Below are 17,266 nucleotides of genomic sequence, written 5' to 3'. Positions count from 1 at the left end.
TTTTGGAGACAGGATTTCTCTTTATAGCTCTGGCTGTCCTGGAACTCACTTTGTAGACCAGGCTGGCCTCAAACTCACAAAGATCAGCCTGCCTCTGCCTCCCAAGTGCTTCAATTAAAGGTTTGCATCATCACTGTCCAGGCATGCTTATATATTTTGTTTTTCAAGACAGAATTTCTCTGTGGCTTTGGAGACTGTCCTGGAACTAGCTCTTGTAGACCAGGCTGGTCTTGAACTCACAGAGATCCACCTGCCTCTGCCTCCCGAGCGCTGAGATTAAAGGCATGCACCACTACCCCCTGACCTCATAACTGTGCTTCTTTGGTAACACTTATCAGTGTTACTTCATAAGAAGTCTGTTCCTGTGAAGTGAATTTGCTCCTCTACAACGGGTCTGCTCTAACATATTCTAGAACATGGATAACAAACAGTAAGTATGTGAAACATAATAGGCATTTACAATACTCATTAAATTCTTGCTACAGCTTTCGAGAAGGCTAACGTACTTAAGACGGAGCTGAATGCTTCAAGTTCTGATGCGAGGGAATCAGACACACAAAAACTGCAAACGACAACGCGGGTGAAGGTTTTTTGGGAGAACACGCAATACGATGTAATTTTCAGGGTCAAGGGAAGGCAGCTCCAAACTGCACGCCGGAATCTGCGACCCTGACGCCGCGTGGTCTTCTGGGATTTGAAGTTCCTTCCAGGGCAAGGTTAGCAGGAAGATTACAGTTGCTATATTCAGCCACATCACTCACAAGTAAAGTGCAGCATTCAATCGTACATCACAGAAATTCCAATACAGGGAAAACATACACGATGACATCCCCCAGGACAAAGCACTTATACTCGAGCACAACGCTAGGAGGCGGCATCGCGGACGCAATGGTGGCTCCCTGAGTGCTGCGGCTGCCTCGCCTCCGGAAGACGCGACCGGAGAAGCCGGGTAGGGACGGTCCGCGCAGGCGCAGTGTCCCCGGGCCAAGATGGCTGCGCGGTGTACCCCACGCTGGTTGCTAGTGGCGGTGGGGACCCCCCGGCTGCCGGCTGCAGCGGGGAGAGGGGCCAAGCAGCCCCAGGGGGGCGTACTGGCAACATCGTTGGGTCGCAAGCTGAGCGTCTCTGCCTTCGGACTTTCCGTGGGTTCTCACGGCCCCCGGACGCTGCTGACATTGAGACCGGGTGTCCGCCACACAGGTGAGGGAGGCTTCCAGATCTCGAGTAGCGGCTCCTGGGGCTAGAAAGGGCGACTCGCCTCGCTCTGATGGTCAGGGTAGCGGGATGCTGGTGTCTTCCCGATCGAGAGAAGAATTGCTGAGGACACAGGCAAGCAGAAGGCAGAGAGGCCAAGGTGCTGGCTATCCAGCAGCCGTCGAGGGGAAAGAGCTTCGTGGAGCTGGAGTGGTGAAACGCTCGGAAGGCCGTGAACCTTCACCTCTGTCAACAGTTTGCCTCTCTGTCCAGGCTCTGCTCCCTTGCTCTATTCCTTCTCTTTTCCTGCACTTTCTAGCTTGTAGTGGAAGAGGCAACTGCCGTTCAGTGTGTGCTAGGTACCCAGAGATCTAGGGAGATAGATGCAGGTGCTTGTTCTCATTAAGGTCAGAAAGTTTGATGAATTGTCTTTCACGGCTTGTATCCCTAGCATCACGTGATGTAAATGGCGACCATAACCAGTCTTTTTTAGAATCTTTAAGTCAGTGACTGTAATAATGCAGCCTAACATTTATTGAATACTTACTGTGTATGAAATATGGCTTCTCAGAATGTTTCATGTGACAGGCATTGATACCCTTCCATTTGATGAAGGAACAGGTTTAGATGTTAAAGAATTTTGAAAAAGTTATGAATCAGAAAAATGGTAGTCTTGGCATGGAACTTGCGTCCCTTATTACTGGAGGTAATGCCAAATCAGTGTACATTGAGCTTTGAAGTGCTTTAGCCTTGATAAACAGATCAACAATCTTTCTCTTACTTTTTTTTTTCTTCCAGATAGGGTTTCTCAGTAGCTCTGTAGACCAGGCTGGCCTGGAACTCACAGAGATCCACCTTCATCTGCCTCCATAGTGCTGGGATTAAAAGGCATACACCTCCACTGCCCGGCTTAAAAAATACTTTTAAAGTTTTTTGAGTTCGAGGCCAGCCTGGTCTACAGAGCGAGTTCCAGGACAGCCTCCAAAGCCACAGAACCCTGTCTCGAAAAACCAAAAAAAAAAAAAAAAAAAGTTTTTTGAGTTATGTATATGTGTGTCTGTGTTCTTGAGTACAGGTGCCCAAAGAGGCCAGAGGTGGTCCCCCTGGAGTTACAGGCAGTTATAGGCTGCTATGCTTAGGGGCTAGGAACTGAACTTGTGTCTTCTACAAGAGCAGTATGTGCTCTTAACTATTAAGCTGCCTCTCCATTACTCATGTTCTCATGTTATTTTCTTTTCTTTTTTTTTCTTTTTTTTTTTTTTGGTTTTTCGAGACAGGGTTTCTCTGTGGCTTTGGAGGCTGTCCTGGAACTTGCTTGGTAGTCCAGGCTGGTCTCGAACTCACAGAGTTCCGCCTGCCTCTGCCTCCCGAGTGCTGGGATTAAAGGCGTGTGCCACCAATGCCCGGCTATTTTCTTTTCCTCTTTTTTGTTTTTGTTTTTTTGTTTTATCGAGTCAGGGTTTTTTTTTTTTTTTTTTTTTTTTTTGGTTTTATGAGACAGGGTTTCACTGTGTAGCCTTGGCTATCCAGGCTGACCTCGAACTCACAGAGATCTACCTGCCTCTGCCTCCTGAGTGCTGGGATTAAAGATGTGCACCACCACGGGGCTTCATGTTATTTTCTTATACTGTGTTATACCATGTAAGTCAGCCTATAGGCTACAGTGGGCATTCTTCATTGTATATCCTGATACCACATCTAAGGTCATCAATTTGGCCTCCAAACTTTAGTCTGTGATCATTTCTCAAGAATGGTTTATGATATCAGATGACATAAAATCTCCCAAACGGAAGGAAAGCAGTAAGTTGCCACTATATTGGGTATTCTTTTTGTTTGTTTTGGTTTGAGACAGGGTTTCTCTGTGGCTTTGGAGGCTGTCCTTCAACTAGTTCTTGTAGACCAGGCTGGTCTCGAACTCACAGAGATCCACCAGCCTCTGCCTCCAGAGTGCTGGGATTAAAGGCATGTGACCCACCAACGCCTGGCAGCATTGGGTATTCTTGAAACAATGTAAATAACAATCTTGGGTTCAAATAAAGCAAAACATTTACTGGACATACCTTGGGTAAAACAATGAAAACCTAAGAGTTAAATCAATTTTTGCTAATATTGTTAATTATTGGTGCCTTTAGGATATAAAAGACATCACTTTGTAATAGTTATCTACACAGTTTCATTTATGTTCTCTACTAAAGTTGTTGAAGCTGCTACAGCTGCCAGACTTTTGCCACTAATAGACGTGGGCAGTGGAAGGAATAGGGGGTGTTAACTATCCAGGCAGGTATTAAGTAGGAGGTTGAATATAGGATCACTAAGGATCCAGTTCTAATGTCTCCTCCATTCTGACTGAAGAAACAATAATGATCTTATAACTCCTTTTTATCTTATTCTGACCATTCCTGTTCATTCTCTTTTTTTTTCCCTTAACTTCTTTCTACATATGATCAACTTCTCCAGCTGTTTTTAATGTTTATTGGGGGGAAGGGCGGTGAGACTGTTTCTCTGTAGCTTTGGCTGTCCTGGAATTCCCTCTGTATACCAGGCTGCCCTCAAACTCACAGAGATCACCTGCTTGTGCCTTATGAGTGCTGGGATTAAAGGCCAGTGCTGCCACCACCACCATCACCCAGCTATGGTTTTTGTTGTTGTCATTGTTGTTTTTAATTGGAAATGGTATCATATATTCCAGGCTGACCTAGAGCTTCTGTGTAGCTATGCATTGAACTAACACTAGGGTTATTGGGCATGTGTTCATTATGCACAGTTATGCTGGGTTTATTTGATGCTGAGGGCCCTATGCATGCCTGCGAAGCAGTGTACCTACTGGACTACATCCCCAAGCTTTCCCCTTATTTGAAGTACGAGAGTTTGGCTTCTAGTGTGCTCAGAAGGGAACAGACCCTATACCTGAGGTTTGTTTATTCTTTCACAAGTTCATTTATTTATAATTTCCTTTTGTTGGGCAGATTCCCAGACTAACTTAACTTTCTTGTTTCATTTCCAGGAACAAAAAGTTTCCCTTTTGTTTGTACTGCCTCCTTCCACACAAGTGCTTCCTTGGCCAAAGATGATTATTACCAGATACTAGGAGTGCCCCGAAATGCCAGCCAGAAAGATATCAAGAAAGCCTATTATCAGGTCTGTGTTGGTCTCAGATTCACTGACAACCTGTAGAAAGATTGCTGGTGATCTTTATATGTATGTGTCTAAATTTAAAATTTTTTTTTTTTTTTTTGGTTTTTCGAGACAGGGTTTCTCTGTGGCTTTGGAGGCTGTCCTGGAACTCACTCTGTAGACCAGGCTGGCCTCGAACTCACAGAGATGCACCTGCCTCTGCCTCCCAAGTGCTGGGATTAAAGGCGTGTGCCACCAACGCCCGGCTAAGAATTACTTTTTTTTAATTTGTGTGTGTACTGTATGCATGCTTGATGCCTTTGAGATCAAAAAGAGGGCATCAAGTCCCTTGAAACTGGAGTTTTAGACACTTGTGAGCTGCTATGAGTGCTGGGAACCAAATCCAGTTCTGCATGAATAGTAAATGCTTTTAACTGCTGAGCCGTCTCTCCAGTTCCTAGTTAACTATTTTTGGAAGAAATTTCTGGTAGATGAGGAATATGTAGATCTGTGGTGGTAGTGCACACCTTTAGTCCCAGCTCTCTTGAGTTTGGGGCCAGCCTGTTCTACAGAGTGAGTTCAAGGACAGCCAGGGCTACATGAGAAACCCTATCTCAAAAAAAACAAAAAAAGCTGGACGGTGGTGGCGCACACCTTTAGTCCCAGCACTTGGGAGGCAGAGGCAGGCGGAGCTCTGTGGGTTTGCGACCAGCCTGGTCTACAAGAGCTAGTTCCAGGATAGCCTCCAAAGCCACAGAGAAACCCTGTCTCAAAAAACTTAAAGAAAGGAAAAAGAATTTGTTGCTGTCTTAAGAGAGACAAATGCATTAGTGTGGCAAATATTTGGGTTCTGCTTTATATCTATAGTAGTTTACTTTTTTTTCCCACTTAGCTTGCCAAGAAATATCACCCGGACACAAATAAGGATGACCCCAAAGCCAAGGAGAAGTTTTCCCAACTGGCAGAAGCATATGAGGTAACAACCTGCTGTGTCATCTGCTCCAGTGTGGTGTTCTGTCTCTGCTGAGGTATTATGTTAGTTCTGCTAACTCAGAATCTCACTGAAGAAACAAGGCTGGTGCGATGGGTCAGTGAGTATATGTATCTGCTGCCATGTCTGATGACCTGAGTTCAATCTCCAGGACCCACATGGTGGGCAGAGAGAAGCAACTTGCACAAATTGTCCTCTGACCTCCATCCAGCTGAGTGCCATGGCATTCAGACACCCACACATGTACACAAAATAGCTACATGTAGGTTTTAAAAAAGAAGAGAGACTAGGAGTGGTGGTATGTCTGTAATTCTAGCACTGGTGAGGCTGAGGCAGAGGAATTTCTGCAAGTTTAAGGCCAGCCAGAGCTACACAGCCCATCTCAATACAAAACAAAACAGGAACACAGTTCATCTGTATCAGTGAAGCTCCTCAGCTAATTCATACTGATAAATGATCTTTAGAAATCCCAGTTAGACTAAGTTAGCCCTTATTTGGTAGCAACTGTAAGAATAGGAAACCTTATAAGGGGGAAAAAACCCATGTCTGTGAAAGAGCCATTGACCAGTTACAGAGTTACTGGAGAATGTAGAGAATGGCCATTTATTTTAGCTAGGGTTTTATTGCTGCGAAGAGACACTATGACCACGGATACTCTTTTAAAGGAAAATATTTAATTAGGACTGGCTTACAGTTCAGAGATTTAGTCCATTATCATGGTGGGAAGCATGGCAGCGTGCAGACAGACATGGTGCTGGAGAGGAGCTGAGAGGTCTACATCTGGATTGGAAGGCAGCAGGAAGAGAGCACGAAACTGGGCCTGGCTTGAGCTTCAGAAGCCACCCTCAGTGACACACTTTCTCCAACAAGGCCACACCTCCTAACACTGCCTATGACTGTACAGAGGCCATTTTCATTCAAACACCACTCCTCTTGGACTTGAACCCCTTATCTGTAAGGGGTTCTGTGTATGTCAGAGTTTATTTGTTCACGGAATTAGATATCCACATATAAAGAGACAACTCAGAAGTAGGAAGCGCTTTTTGTTTGGTTAGTTGGGTTTTTTGTAAAAATCATTCTCAAATTTTGTGGTTATGTGTAATTTTTTCTTTTTTGCCATTTAGATTTTTTTCCTTTTTTATTTAAATTAGAAACTTTTTTTTTCGTTCACTTGTAGTTACAGGCAGGAGCAGGTAAAACCAGGAGATGGGAGAGTGACAACCCTCAAAGGTGATGGTGGGTGAAGGGAGAGGTGGGCAGAGAGACAAGAGAAGCTGGCCACAGGCTACAATCCTTAGTATTCCACTGCAGAAGAGAACTCCCCTTCGTCTCTCTGAGAGAAGCTGGCCACAGGCTACAATCCTTAGTATTCCACTGCAGAAGAGAACTCCCCTTCGTCTCTCTGAGAGAAGCTGGCCACAGGCTACAATCCCTAGTATTCCACTGCAGAAGAGAACTCCCCTTCGTCTCTCTGAGAGGCAAGGCCTGCCTTTTGTTTGTTTTTTGTTTTTTTTCAAGACAGGGTTTCTCTGTATTGTTTTGGAGGCTGTAGACCAGGCTGGCCTTGAACTCACAGAGATCCGCCTGCCTCTGCCGCCCGAGTGCTGGGATTAAAGGCATGTGCCACCAACGCCCAGCTGAAACAACCTTATTTTATATATCAATCCCAGTTCCCTCTCCCTCCCATCCTCCCAAAGTATGAAGGATTTATTCTCTGCTAACTACAGCTAGTCTGTGCTAGAGCTTTCTAGAGAAGTAGAACTAAAAGGGTATATGTAATCACAAGAGATTTATTTAATTGGCTCTTTAGATCAGCTGCAAGGGGCAGGGGGCTGGAGAGATGGCTCGTTAGTAAGAGCTTTGGCAGCCCTTCTAGAGGACCCAGGTTCAATTCCCAGCACCCACATGGCAACTCACAACCATATGTAATTCCATTTCCAAGAGATCCAGTGGCCACTTCTGGGTTCCGAGAGCACCAGGCACACAAGTGTTATACAGACATATATGTAGACAAAATACCCATACCTAAAGATAAAAATTTATCCTTTTTTTTTTTTGTGACAGGATTTTATGTAGTTGGTTTTTTTTGTTGTTGTTGTTGTTGTTTTTTGTTTTTTTTTTAACTCTTTGGGGGCCGGCCACCTATTTGCCAAATAAAGTAAATACATGGAGACTTACTTTTTCTTGTGAATCCCCAGCCTTAGCTTGGCTTGTTTTTAGCCAGCTTTTCTAACTTAAATTAACCCATTTCTTTTCTATATTTTGTTTCTGGGCTGGGTGGCTGGCCCCTAGTGTCCTCCTCTGCTCCTTTTTTGCTCTTCCTCTTCTCTCCCCCAGTGTAGGTTTTTCCTCTTATTTAGTCTCACTGCCTGGCAGCCCCACCTGTTTTTCTCTCTCCTGCCTAGCTATTGGCTGTTCAGCTCTTTATTAGAGCAGGTGTTTTAGACAGGGAGCGTGACACAGCTTTACAGAGTTAAACAAATGTAACATAAAAGAATGCAGCATGCCGGGCGTTGGTGGCGCACGCCTTTAATCCCAGCACTCGGGAGGCAGAGGCAGGTGGGTCTCTGTGAGTTTGAGACTAGCCTGGTCTACAAGAGCTAGTTCCAGGACAGCCTCCAAAACTACACAGAGAAACCCTGTCTCGAAAAAACCAAAACAAACAAAAAAAAAGAATGCAGCATATCTTTGCTTCATTAAACAAATATTCCACAGAATAAATGAATGTAACACATCCTTTTATTTATTTAATTTAATTAATTTATTTATTTTTGGTGTTTTGGAGCTAAAAAAAATCAGCTGCTGAAGAGTCCCACAATGGCAGTCTATAGGTTGTAGCATCACTTTAAGAAGTGATGTCACTTTAAGAAGCAGGAAGCCTCTGAGTGATAGGCCAGGGACAGTAGCCTGCTCTGAGCCCTCAGATCTGAATACCTGAGAGTGGCTGATGCCAGTGTGTATTCAAAGGCTGAAGAAAAGCTGGGCATGGTAACTTTATTCCCAGCAGTTGAGAGGCAGAAGCAGGTGGAGCTCTGAGTTCTAGGCCAGCCTGGTCTACATAGTGAGTTCCTGGATAACCAAGTCTACATAGTGAGAGCTTGTCTCAAAAAGCCAAGATAAATAAACAATTAAAAGTTGGCGAGGTCTATGGTCCCATCCTGAAAAGGTTTGAGCACTACCTAGAGCTAATTGCTTACTCTGCTGCTTGTTTCCATCGGGCCACACTCGGTGCTGCTCACAGTCAGAGCAGGTCTTCCCCACCCCGTTCTTTAACCTGCAGGCCAGTCCTGCTGTTTTTATTGCTTGTTTGTTCAAACTCAAAGAATTCCTCCTGCCTCAGCCCCTTAAGTTCCGTTAATACAGTCTTCGCCTCTTCTGCTGCTGCATTCAGTTCCATTTTTGTCTGGAAATACCCTCAGAGGCACATCAGGAAGTTTGTAGCCCTGTGTGGTAGTGCTCAGCTTTAATATTCTCACTTGGGGAGGCAGACCGGTGAATCTGAGTTTGAGGCCAGCCTGGACTATAGAAGGAGCTCCAGGACAGCCACAGCTACACAGAGAAACCCTGTCTCAAAAAATAAAACAACAACAAAAAGAAGTATAGTTTACTAGTTTTCTAGGAATGCCTTAAACCAGTGAAGTTGACAGAATTAACCATCATACCCTGAAAGGTGTGTTTGGTGACTAATTTTTTTGTTTTGTTTTTCAAGACAGAGTTTCTCTGTATTGTTTTGGAGGCTGTCCTGAAACTGGATCTGTAGACCAGGTTGGTCTCGAACTCACAGAGATCCGCCTGCCTCTGCCTCCTGAGTGCTGGGATTAAAGGCTTTTGTCACCAACACTCATCAATGACTAATTTTAAAAAAGATTTTTTTTGAGACAGGATTTTTCTGTGTAGCCCTGCCTGTCCTAGAACTTGCCCTGTAGACCAGGCTGGCCTCAAACTCAGAGATATGCCTGCCTCTGCCTCCTGAGTGCTGGGAGTAAAGATATGCAACACCATTACCTTACAAATGTTTACTTTTTTATTTTTCTGCTTTTGTGGTCCTGAGGACTGTGCCCAAGGTTGTATGTATGCTTAACAAATGCTCTACCACTGAGATACAATGTGATTTTGGTTTCTTGTTGAAACAGGTATCACTGTGCAGCCTTGGCTGTCTTCAGACTCATCTCCCTGCTTTAGCCTTCTGATTGGTGGGATTACAGGCATTCACCACCACTATGCCTGGCCTCTGTGGAATGCTTTGCACATAAGACTACTTAGTAAATGTGACAGACTTACTTGGTATGTGCTGTTGTCTATGTTCCTAGCCTTAGAAGACCCAGAAATGCCTGATTGCTGTGTCATTTCACCACAGGTGTTGAGTGATGAAGTAAAGAGGAAGCAGTATGATGCTTATGGCTCTGCTGGCTTTGATCCTGGTGCCAGCAGCTCTGGACAGAGCTACTGGAGAGGGGGTCCCTCTGTTGACCCCGAGGAGCTGTTCAGGAAAATCTTTGGGGAGTTCTCATCATCTCCTTTTGGAGATTTCCAGACTGTGTTCGATCAGCCTCAGGAAGTAAGTTTTCTTTTCATTTATTTTTGTATTTTTGAGGAAGGGTCTCACATTGTAGCCCTGGCTATCCTAGAACTCGCTATGACCAGGCTGACCTTGAGCTCACAGAAATCTGCCTGCCTCGGCCTCCCAGGTGCTGGAATTAAAGACATGCTGTCATGCATGTCTTATTTTAAATGGTCAACTTTTATGCTTTAGTGAGACACAATCTTAGGTCCTGTTTCTCAGAAAGGCAATGGAATGATTCAGAGGCAGCCTTTTGGCAGGAAGTTAGGGATATTTGAAAAATCCTCTATGGAATAATGAACGTGTGTGTTGTGATGTTATTAATAGCTGTTTAATCAGGCAGAACTGAAGGCCCTCAGAATCCATAGTAGAGTAATTTATCTAAAGCCGCAGCTCTCAACCTGTGGGTTGCAACCACTTTGGGTTTGCATATCAGATATTTACTTTCTAATTCGTATCAGTAGCAAAATTGCAGTTATGAAGTGCAGTGAAATAATTTTATGGTTGGGGTCATCACAACATGAGGAACTGGGTTAAAGGGTACAGCATTAGGAAGGTTGAGAACCACTGGTCTAGAGCATTCCCTGTTATTCTAGGAAAGCTCAGTCCAGCAGGAAGATACTGCTGATGAAATCTTCCAGAGGTCCATCCTAATGAGACATTGTCAGGGTTGAGGAGGAAAGAATAGAAATGTTCCATGATCTAAATCATGTTTTGGATCATTTAAGCTTTTTGTAAGTATTGTTCTAGTTTTCATTCTGTTATTGTAAGAAAATGCCTGAGACAACTCAAAAAGTAGAAAGTGAGGCTGGGGAGATGGCTCAGTGATTAGAGCACATGCTGCTCTTGCAGAGGACCGAAGTTCAGTTCCTAGCACCCTCATGATGTTGAGAAACTGTAACCCCAGTTCCTGGGGACTATGTGTCCTCTTCTCTTCTCCTGGGGTGCTAGGCACACATGCGATGCATATACATGTAGGCAAAACAAAGTGGAAAGGTTTCTTTTGGCTTTTGAGTTTAGAGATTTGAATGGTCTGCTGGCTTCACTGTTTCATGGCCTGTGGTAAGACAGTAAGTATATAACGTAGTGGGGTGTGGTGAAGTTGCTATCTGATCCTGGTTGTGAAGGAAAGGGGGCAAACTGGCAGCCCCAAGTCCTCTTTGAGGACATATCCAGTGACATAAAATCTCCCACCAGACTCCACCTCTTCAAGATCCTTCTGCCTCTCAGACACCACATTAAGATGGAAGCCAAGCCTTGTGCCTTTGGGAGATATTCTGGATTTAGGCCAAAGCATATACTACATGCAGGTGTTATTCCAGCTGAAGAGTAAATCTTAGTACATTTTAAAATCCGTATGTGTAAAGCTGCATCAGCTAAGTGAATAGACCCATTCTTACCTGGCAGAACGTACATGTACATGTTTGGTAGTTATGGAGTAAACTGCAGGCACTGGCCAGTGCCCTCCTGTTCTGAAACAGCAGAGTGACAGGACATGCCTCATTTTTAGTACATCATGGAATTGACATTCAATCAAGCTGCCAAGGGTGTCAACAAGGAGTTCACTGTGAACATCATGGACACCTGTGCGCGATGTGACGGCAAGGGGAATGAGCCTGGAACCAAAGTGCAACATTGCCACTACTGTGGCGGCTCCGGCATGGTAAGGATACTTTGGGGCCTCTGTCCCTATGTCTCTTGCTCATGTTTCCCTCTGTTACCCATCTTATGCTGCTCTAACCATACTTTTCCCTATTCCAGGAGATGCATTGTTTAGATATTCCTGGGGCTTGGGCTGGGGGCTGTACTGCCATACTACTGCACCAGGCTGGCCTCAAGCTGAGGATGACATTGGCCCTTGTAATCCTCCTTCCAAGTGCTAGGATTCCACCCTGTTTGTTTGATTGTTTGTTTTGTTTTGTTTTTTGTTGTTTGGGGGAGGGAGTGGAGATTAGGGGAAGGACAGGGTCTTAATCTTTTTTTTTTTTTTTTCGAGACAGGGTTTCTCTGTGGCTTTGGAGGCTGTCCTGGAACTCACTTGGTAGTCCAGGCTGGTCTCGAATTTACAGAGATCCGCCTGCCTCTGCCTCCCGAAGGGTCTTAATCTTTAACCCGGGCAGACTTCTTGTCTCGGGTTCTTGAGTGCTAGGATTACAAGCATGTGTTATCATGCCTGGTTATACTTTTTTAATTTTTTATTATTATGTTTATTTATTTTAATGTGCTTTTATGCCATGGCCCATATGTGGCATTCAAAGGACAGCTTATCGGAGTCAGTACTCTTCCATCATGTGGGACCCAGTGTTTGAACTTTACCTCTGAGCCAGCCATCTCCCCAGGTCATGTTATATATGTGGGAAGTTTTTTTTTTTTTTTAAGATTTATTTATTACATATACATTGTTCTGCCTACATGCCAGAAGAGGGCACCAGATTGAATTGTAGATGGTTGTGAGCCACCATGTGGTTGCTGGGAATTGAACTCAGGACCCCTGGAAGAGCAGTCAGTGCTCTTAACCTCTGAGCCATTTCTCCAGCCCCTATATGTGGGAAGTTTATTGTTGTTGTTGTGTTTATTTTTGTTTGTTTGAGACAGAGTTTCTTTGTGTATCCTTGGCTCTCTTGGAACTAGCTCTGTAGACCGGACTGGCCTCAAACTCGCAGAGATCTGCCTGTCTCTGCCTATGAGTGCTGGATCTCAAGCAATGGGCCATCACAACCTATTTTTTATTTCATTTAGTGAGACAGGGTCTTGATATGTAGTTCTGTCTGGCCCAGAGATTTGATATATAGACCAGACTAGCTTCTAATTGAGAATTTTTCTTCTGTATTGTGTACAGACATTCCATATTTAGAGTTCTTGGGTCTGTTTCTAATTGGTGAGCATGTTCTTGGCATGCTCAAAACCTGAATTCATAGTTTGTTTTGTTTGAGATAGGGTTTAACTCTAATCTAGGCTGGTTGGAACTCAATATAGACCTCAGGCTGACTTTGAACATGAGGCAGTCTTTGTCAGCCTCATTAGTGCAATGAAAACAAATGTGGGCCATCATGCCCAGCTAAAGCCACATCAGAAACATCAGAAGTTCAAGTTTATCCTCTACTACATAACAAGTTTGAATCTAGCCTGGGCTACATGAGGGAGATATCGTCCCTCTTCCTTCATCAAAAATGTTCAAATTCCCAGTGCGAGCACCTATATCTGTTTTCTTAGGCAGTGTGTCTTTTTTGTTTTGTTTTTGTTTTTGTTTTTCGAGACAGGATTTCTCTGTGGCTTTGGAGGCTGTCCTGGACCTAGCTCTTATAGACCAGGTTGGTCTCGAACTCACAGAGATTCACCTGCCTCTGCCTCCCGAGAGCTGGGACTAAAGGCGTGAGCCACCATGCCTGGCTTAGGCAGTATGTCTTAGGGCAGGACATGCACACAGGAAGCCCATTCTTGCCCCTCCCTCCTTCACACCTTATCTCTCACACTTAAAATTTAAAATTATTGCTGGCTGCTGGTGGTACATGCCTTTAATCCCAACACTCAGGAGGCAGGTGGATCCCAGTGAGTTGAAGACCAGCCTGGTTTACAAAGCAAATTCCAGGACAACCTGACCTATACACAGAGAAACACTGTCTCAAAAAACAAACAAAAGTTGGGCAGTGGTGGCTCATACCTTTAATATAAGGGACTTGGGAGGCAGAGACAGGCAGATCTCCTTGAGTTTGAGGCCAGTCTGGTTTACAGAGCAAGCACCAGGAGAGGATCCAAAGCTAAACAGAGAAACCCTGTCTTGAAAAACAAACAAAAAAACCCAAAGAAACAAAAAAGGTTATTATTCTTTTAAAGTTTCATATATATATGTATGTATGTATGTACGTACATATATAAAATGTAGTTTATTCTTATCCACCCCCTCATCGGGGATTGGGAGTAGACAGAGTCTCATATAAACTCAGGTTGGTCTCAAACTCACTATATAGCTAAGGCTGGCCTTGAACTCCTGATCTCCTGCCTCTACCCCTTCCCCCTATATGTTGGGATCATAGACCTGTGCCACTTAACCTGAATATAAACCCTTAATAAAACTCTTTTGATTAAACAATGTCCCTGCATGTTGAGCATTTTCCTCCTCCTCCTCAGGAAACTATCAATACAGGCCCTTTTGTGATGCGTTCCACATGTCGGAGATGTGGTGGCCGGGGCTCCATCATCACTACTCCTTGTGTGGTCTGCAGAGGAGCAGGACAAGCCAAGCAGAAGAAGCGAGTGACGATCCCTGTGCCTGCAGGTGGGCCACTGCTCAGGAGATGGGCCAGCTCTGTTGTTCCCTGTTGTCTACCTGATTGCAGAGCTAGACTTAAAGCCCTGGGTTCCCGGGTTGGAGGAGGAACTAGAATCTGTTACAGTGTTCCTTTACACCAGTCATCCTTACCGTGCGTGCGCCCACTCTGCTCCTACATTGGGGTACTGCAGCTCTTGTCCCAGGGTCCTGTCCTGTGTCTTCATGAAGTGAGGACTGGTTTTAACAGGAGGCAAGCTAGTGATGTGATGATACCTGTTAATCCTATTACTCAGGAGGCTAAGGCAGGAAGAGCCCAAGTTTGAGTCAGCCTGAGATATGTGATGAGACCCCATCTCCAAAATAAGACGAGAAACAGTCAAGTAGGTTTCCTGGGTAGACATTGTTGTGGGATGCCCTACCATAACTGTTGTTTGGAACTTTTGTTCTCTAGGAGTTGAAGATGGTCAGACTGTAAGGATGCCTGTGGGAAAACGAGAAATCTTTGTCACATTCAGGGTAGGTGCTTGCCTGTCAGCTTCTCTGGGTCCTTGTCTTCTCAGAGTGGGTACAGGTGAGACTGCTCATTGCAGTAAGGTAGATGGTTCGTGGGCACAGGTGTCACTGTTCCGAGTTGAAGAAAGGCCTCGGGCATGGTTGTTGTTTTCATGTGTGGATGCAGAGCATAAAGCTTTCTCACAACACTGACAAGTTGGAAACACAGCTGGACGGTGGCAGTTCATGCCCTTGGTCCTTTAATCCCAGCACCTGTTCTACAGAGTGAATTCCAGGGCTGCACAGAGAAACCCTGTCTTGAAAAAAAAAAGGAGAAAAGAAAGAAACAGACACAAACCCCTGAACATCTGTGTGGGTGTGTGGTTTTTGTTGTTGTTTTGTTTTATTTTGTTTTGTTTTTTGATTCAGCGTTTCTCTTTAGCTTTGGAGGCTGCCTGGAACTCATTCTGTAGACCAAGCTGGCCTTGAACTCAGAGATCTGCCTACCTCTGTTTCGTAAGTGGTGGAACTAAAGGTGTGGGACACCACCACTCAGGTGTGTGTGTGGGTGTGTGGGTGTATGTGTGTATAAAAATTGTTGATCAGAGCCAGCGTTGGTGGCGCATGCCTTTAATCCCAGCACTTGGGAGGCAGAGGCAGGCGGATCTCTGTGAGTTCGAGGCCAGCCTGGTCTTCAAGAGCTAGTTCCAGGACAGCCTCCAAAGCCACAAAGAAACCCTGTCTTGAAAAACCAAAAACAAAACAAAACAAAAAATTGTTCAGAGAGCAAACCCTTTTTAAAATGTTTTAGTTGTTTGCTTTTTTGAAACTTAGGGTTCCTCTTTGTAGTCCGGCTGTCCTAGAACATGTTCTGTATACCAATCTGGCCTTGAACTCAGAAATCTCCCTGCCTCTGTTTCCTGAGTACTGGGATTAAAGACATGTGCTACAATACCCAGCCAGAGAGCAAATTATAATTGTATAGTTTTATTTGCTTATTTAACAATGCCAGAAATTGAACACACAGCTTTCTCCATGCTAGCAAAGTGCTCACATCCTTTGCCCTAAAATGGTTTTCTCTGGTAACAAAAAGATTTGGACTCCAGGTATGTATCAGAAAAACCCATGTAACTGTAACATGTGTTGGGTCAAGGGGTGTATATGACAACCCTGTTTATAATAGGAAGACACTGGTGATAAATCTGTCATTTGTCAAAAAAAGAAGTCATCAAGCTGCTATATAGCAGAACATTTTCAATCTGAAGGAAAGAACTACAGTGAGCATGAGGTACTTCGTCACCAATACAGATTGTTACAGGCTGTAAAGTACAAGAGACTGTCTGCATAGAGTTGTCAAACACATGAGACTGATTATGTGCTGTTCAGGGATATAGAAAGGCAATCAAGGTAAAGGTATGCTTGTTGTGTTGAAAAATGCCAAATTCAGGGTAGGGATTAACTGAGAACCATAAATAAATTATACTGCTAATTTTTCTTTCCCCCTTTTCGAGACAGAATCTCCCTATGTTGCTCAGGCTGGTCTGGAACTCATGACCGTCCTGTCTTAGCTTCTAGAATGTTGGTATTATAGGTGTGCACTACCTGATCCAACAAGTTGTGATGTTTCAATTCTGTCAGCTTGGTTATGAGTGTACTGTTTGCTATATTTTCTTTTCCTGTCTTTCTTTCTTCCTTCCTTTCTTTCTTTCTCTCTCTTTCTTTCTTTCGTTTTTCCTTTCTTTCTTTGTTTTGTTTTTTGGAGACGGGGTTTCTCTGTATTGCCCTAGCTGTCTTGAAACTCACTCTGTAGACCAGGCTGGCCTTGCACACAGATCGCCTGCCTCTGCTTCCTGAGTGCTGGGAATAAAAGCATGTGCCACTATTGTCCTGCTGCTTTGCCTTTTTCTTTATGTGATATATTTTATTACTCGAATCAAGTAGGAGGTATAGTGGTACATGCCTGTAATCTTAGCACTTGGACTGTGGAGGCAGGAGGAACCTGAGTTCAAGACCAGCCTGGGCTGTACAACAAAACCATCCTTTTTTTTTTTTTTTTAAAGATTTATTTATTTATTACATATACAGTGTTCTGCCAGAAGAGGGCACCAGATTGAATTGTAGATGGTTGTGAGCCACCATGTGGTTGCTGGGAATTGAACCCAGGACCTCTGGAAGAGCAGTCAGTGCTCTTAATCTCTGAGCCATCTCTCCAGCACCAAAACCATCCTTTCTTAAATATGCATCTACTTTTATGTGTGTCAAGGAATACTTTTATGAATGCAGGTGTTTAAGGAGGCCAGAGTTGTCAGATTCCTTAAAGCTGGGGTTACAGATGGTTATGAGCCAGGAAACATGACTGTTGGGAATTGACCTCAGATCCTCTGGAAGAGCAGTACATGCTCTTAACCACTGAGCCATCTCTCTTGCCTGCCCCTCCAAAACCCTATCATTAAAAACAAGACTAAAGATGAACACTAGAAATAAGACTCAGAATGTAGGTAAAGTGCCTTTCGTGCACACGGTCCAGGATTCAATCATCAACACTGTATAAAACTGGCCATGATGGCACAACCTGTAATCCTAGTACGTGGGAGATAGAGATCGGAGGATCAGGGTTCAGTGTCATCCTCCACCTCACAGAATT

The 17,266-nt window shown here is 44.3% G+C and overlaps 1 protein-coding gene across 2 annotated transcripts in view; it reads left to right on the top strand.

The window, feature by feature from the left end:
• The first annotated feature begins 957 nt into the window (after positions 1-957).
• Dnaja3 (DnaJ heat shock protein family (Hsp40) member A3) overlaps positions 958-17,266 on the top strand; it is a 29,623-nt gene continuing 13,314 nt past the window's right edge. The window contains exons 1-7 of one of the 2 annotated variants that reach the window (XM_040748148.1): positions 958-1,200; positions 4,199-4,332; positions 5,201-5,284; positions 9,657-9,857; positions 11,371-11,523; positions 13,989-14,136; positions 14,582-14,646. In XM_040748148.1, the coding sequence (XP_040604082.1) occupies positions 990-1,200; positions 4,199-4,332; positions 5,201-5,284; positions 9,657-9,857; positions 11,371-11,523; positions 13,989-14,136; positions 14,582-14,646 (996 nt within the window). In that variant the 5' untranslated portion in view covers positions 958-989. The remainder of the gene's footprint in view (positions 1,201-4,198; positions 4,333-5,200; positions 5,285-9,656; positions 9,858-11,370; positions 11,524-13,988; positions 14,137-14,581; positions 14,647-17,266) is intronic. The other variant, XM_040748149.1, reaches the window with a different exon arrangement.

This window comes from Mesocricetus auratus, unplaced genomic scaffold (genome assembly GCF_017639785.1).
Source record: "Mesocricetus auratus isolate SY011 unplaced genomic scaffold, BCM_Maur_2.0 Super-Scaffold_100007, whole genome shotgun sequence".
NCBI classification, from domain to species: Eukaryota; Metazoa; Chordata; class Mammalia; order Rodentia; family Cricetidae; genus Mesocricetus; species Mesocricetus auratus.
The sequence above is the reverse complement of the archived record's forward strand: the minus strand, read 5'-3'. Positions and strand labels throughout refer to the sequence as shown.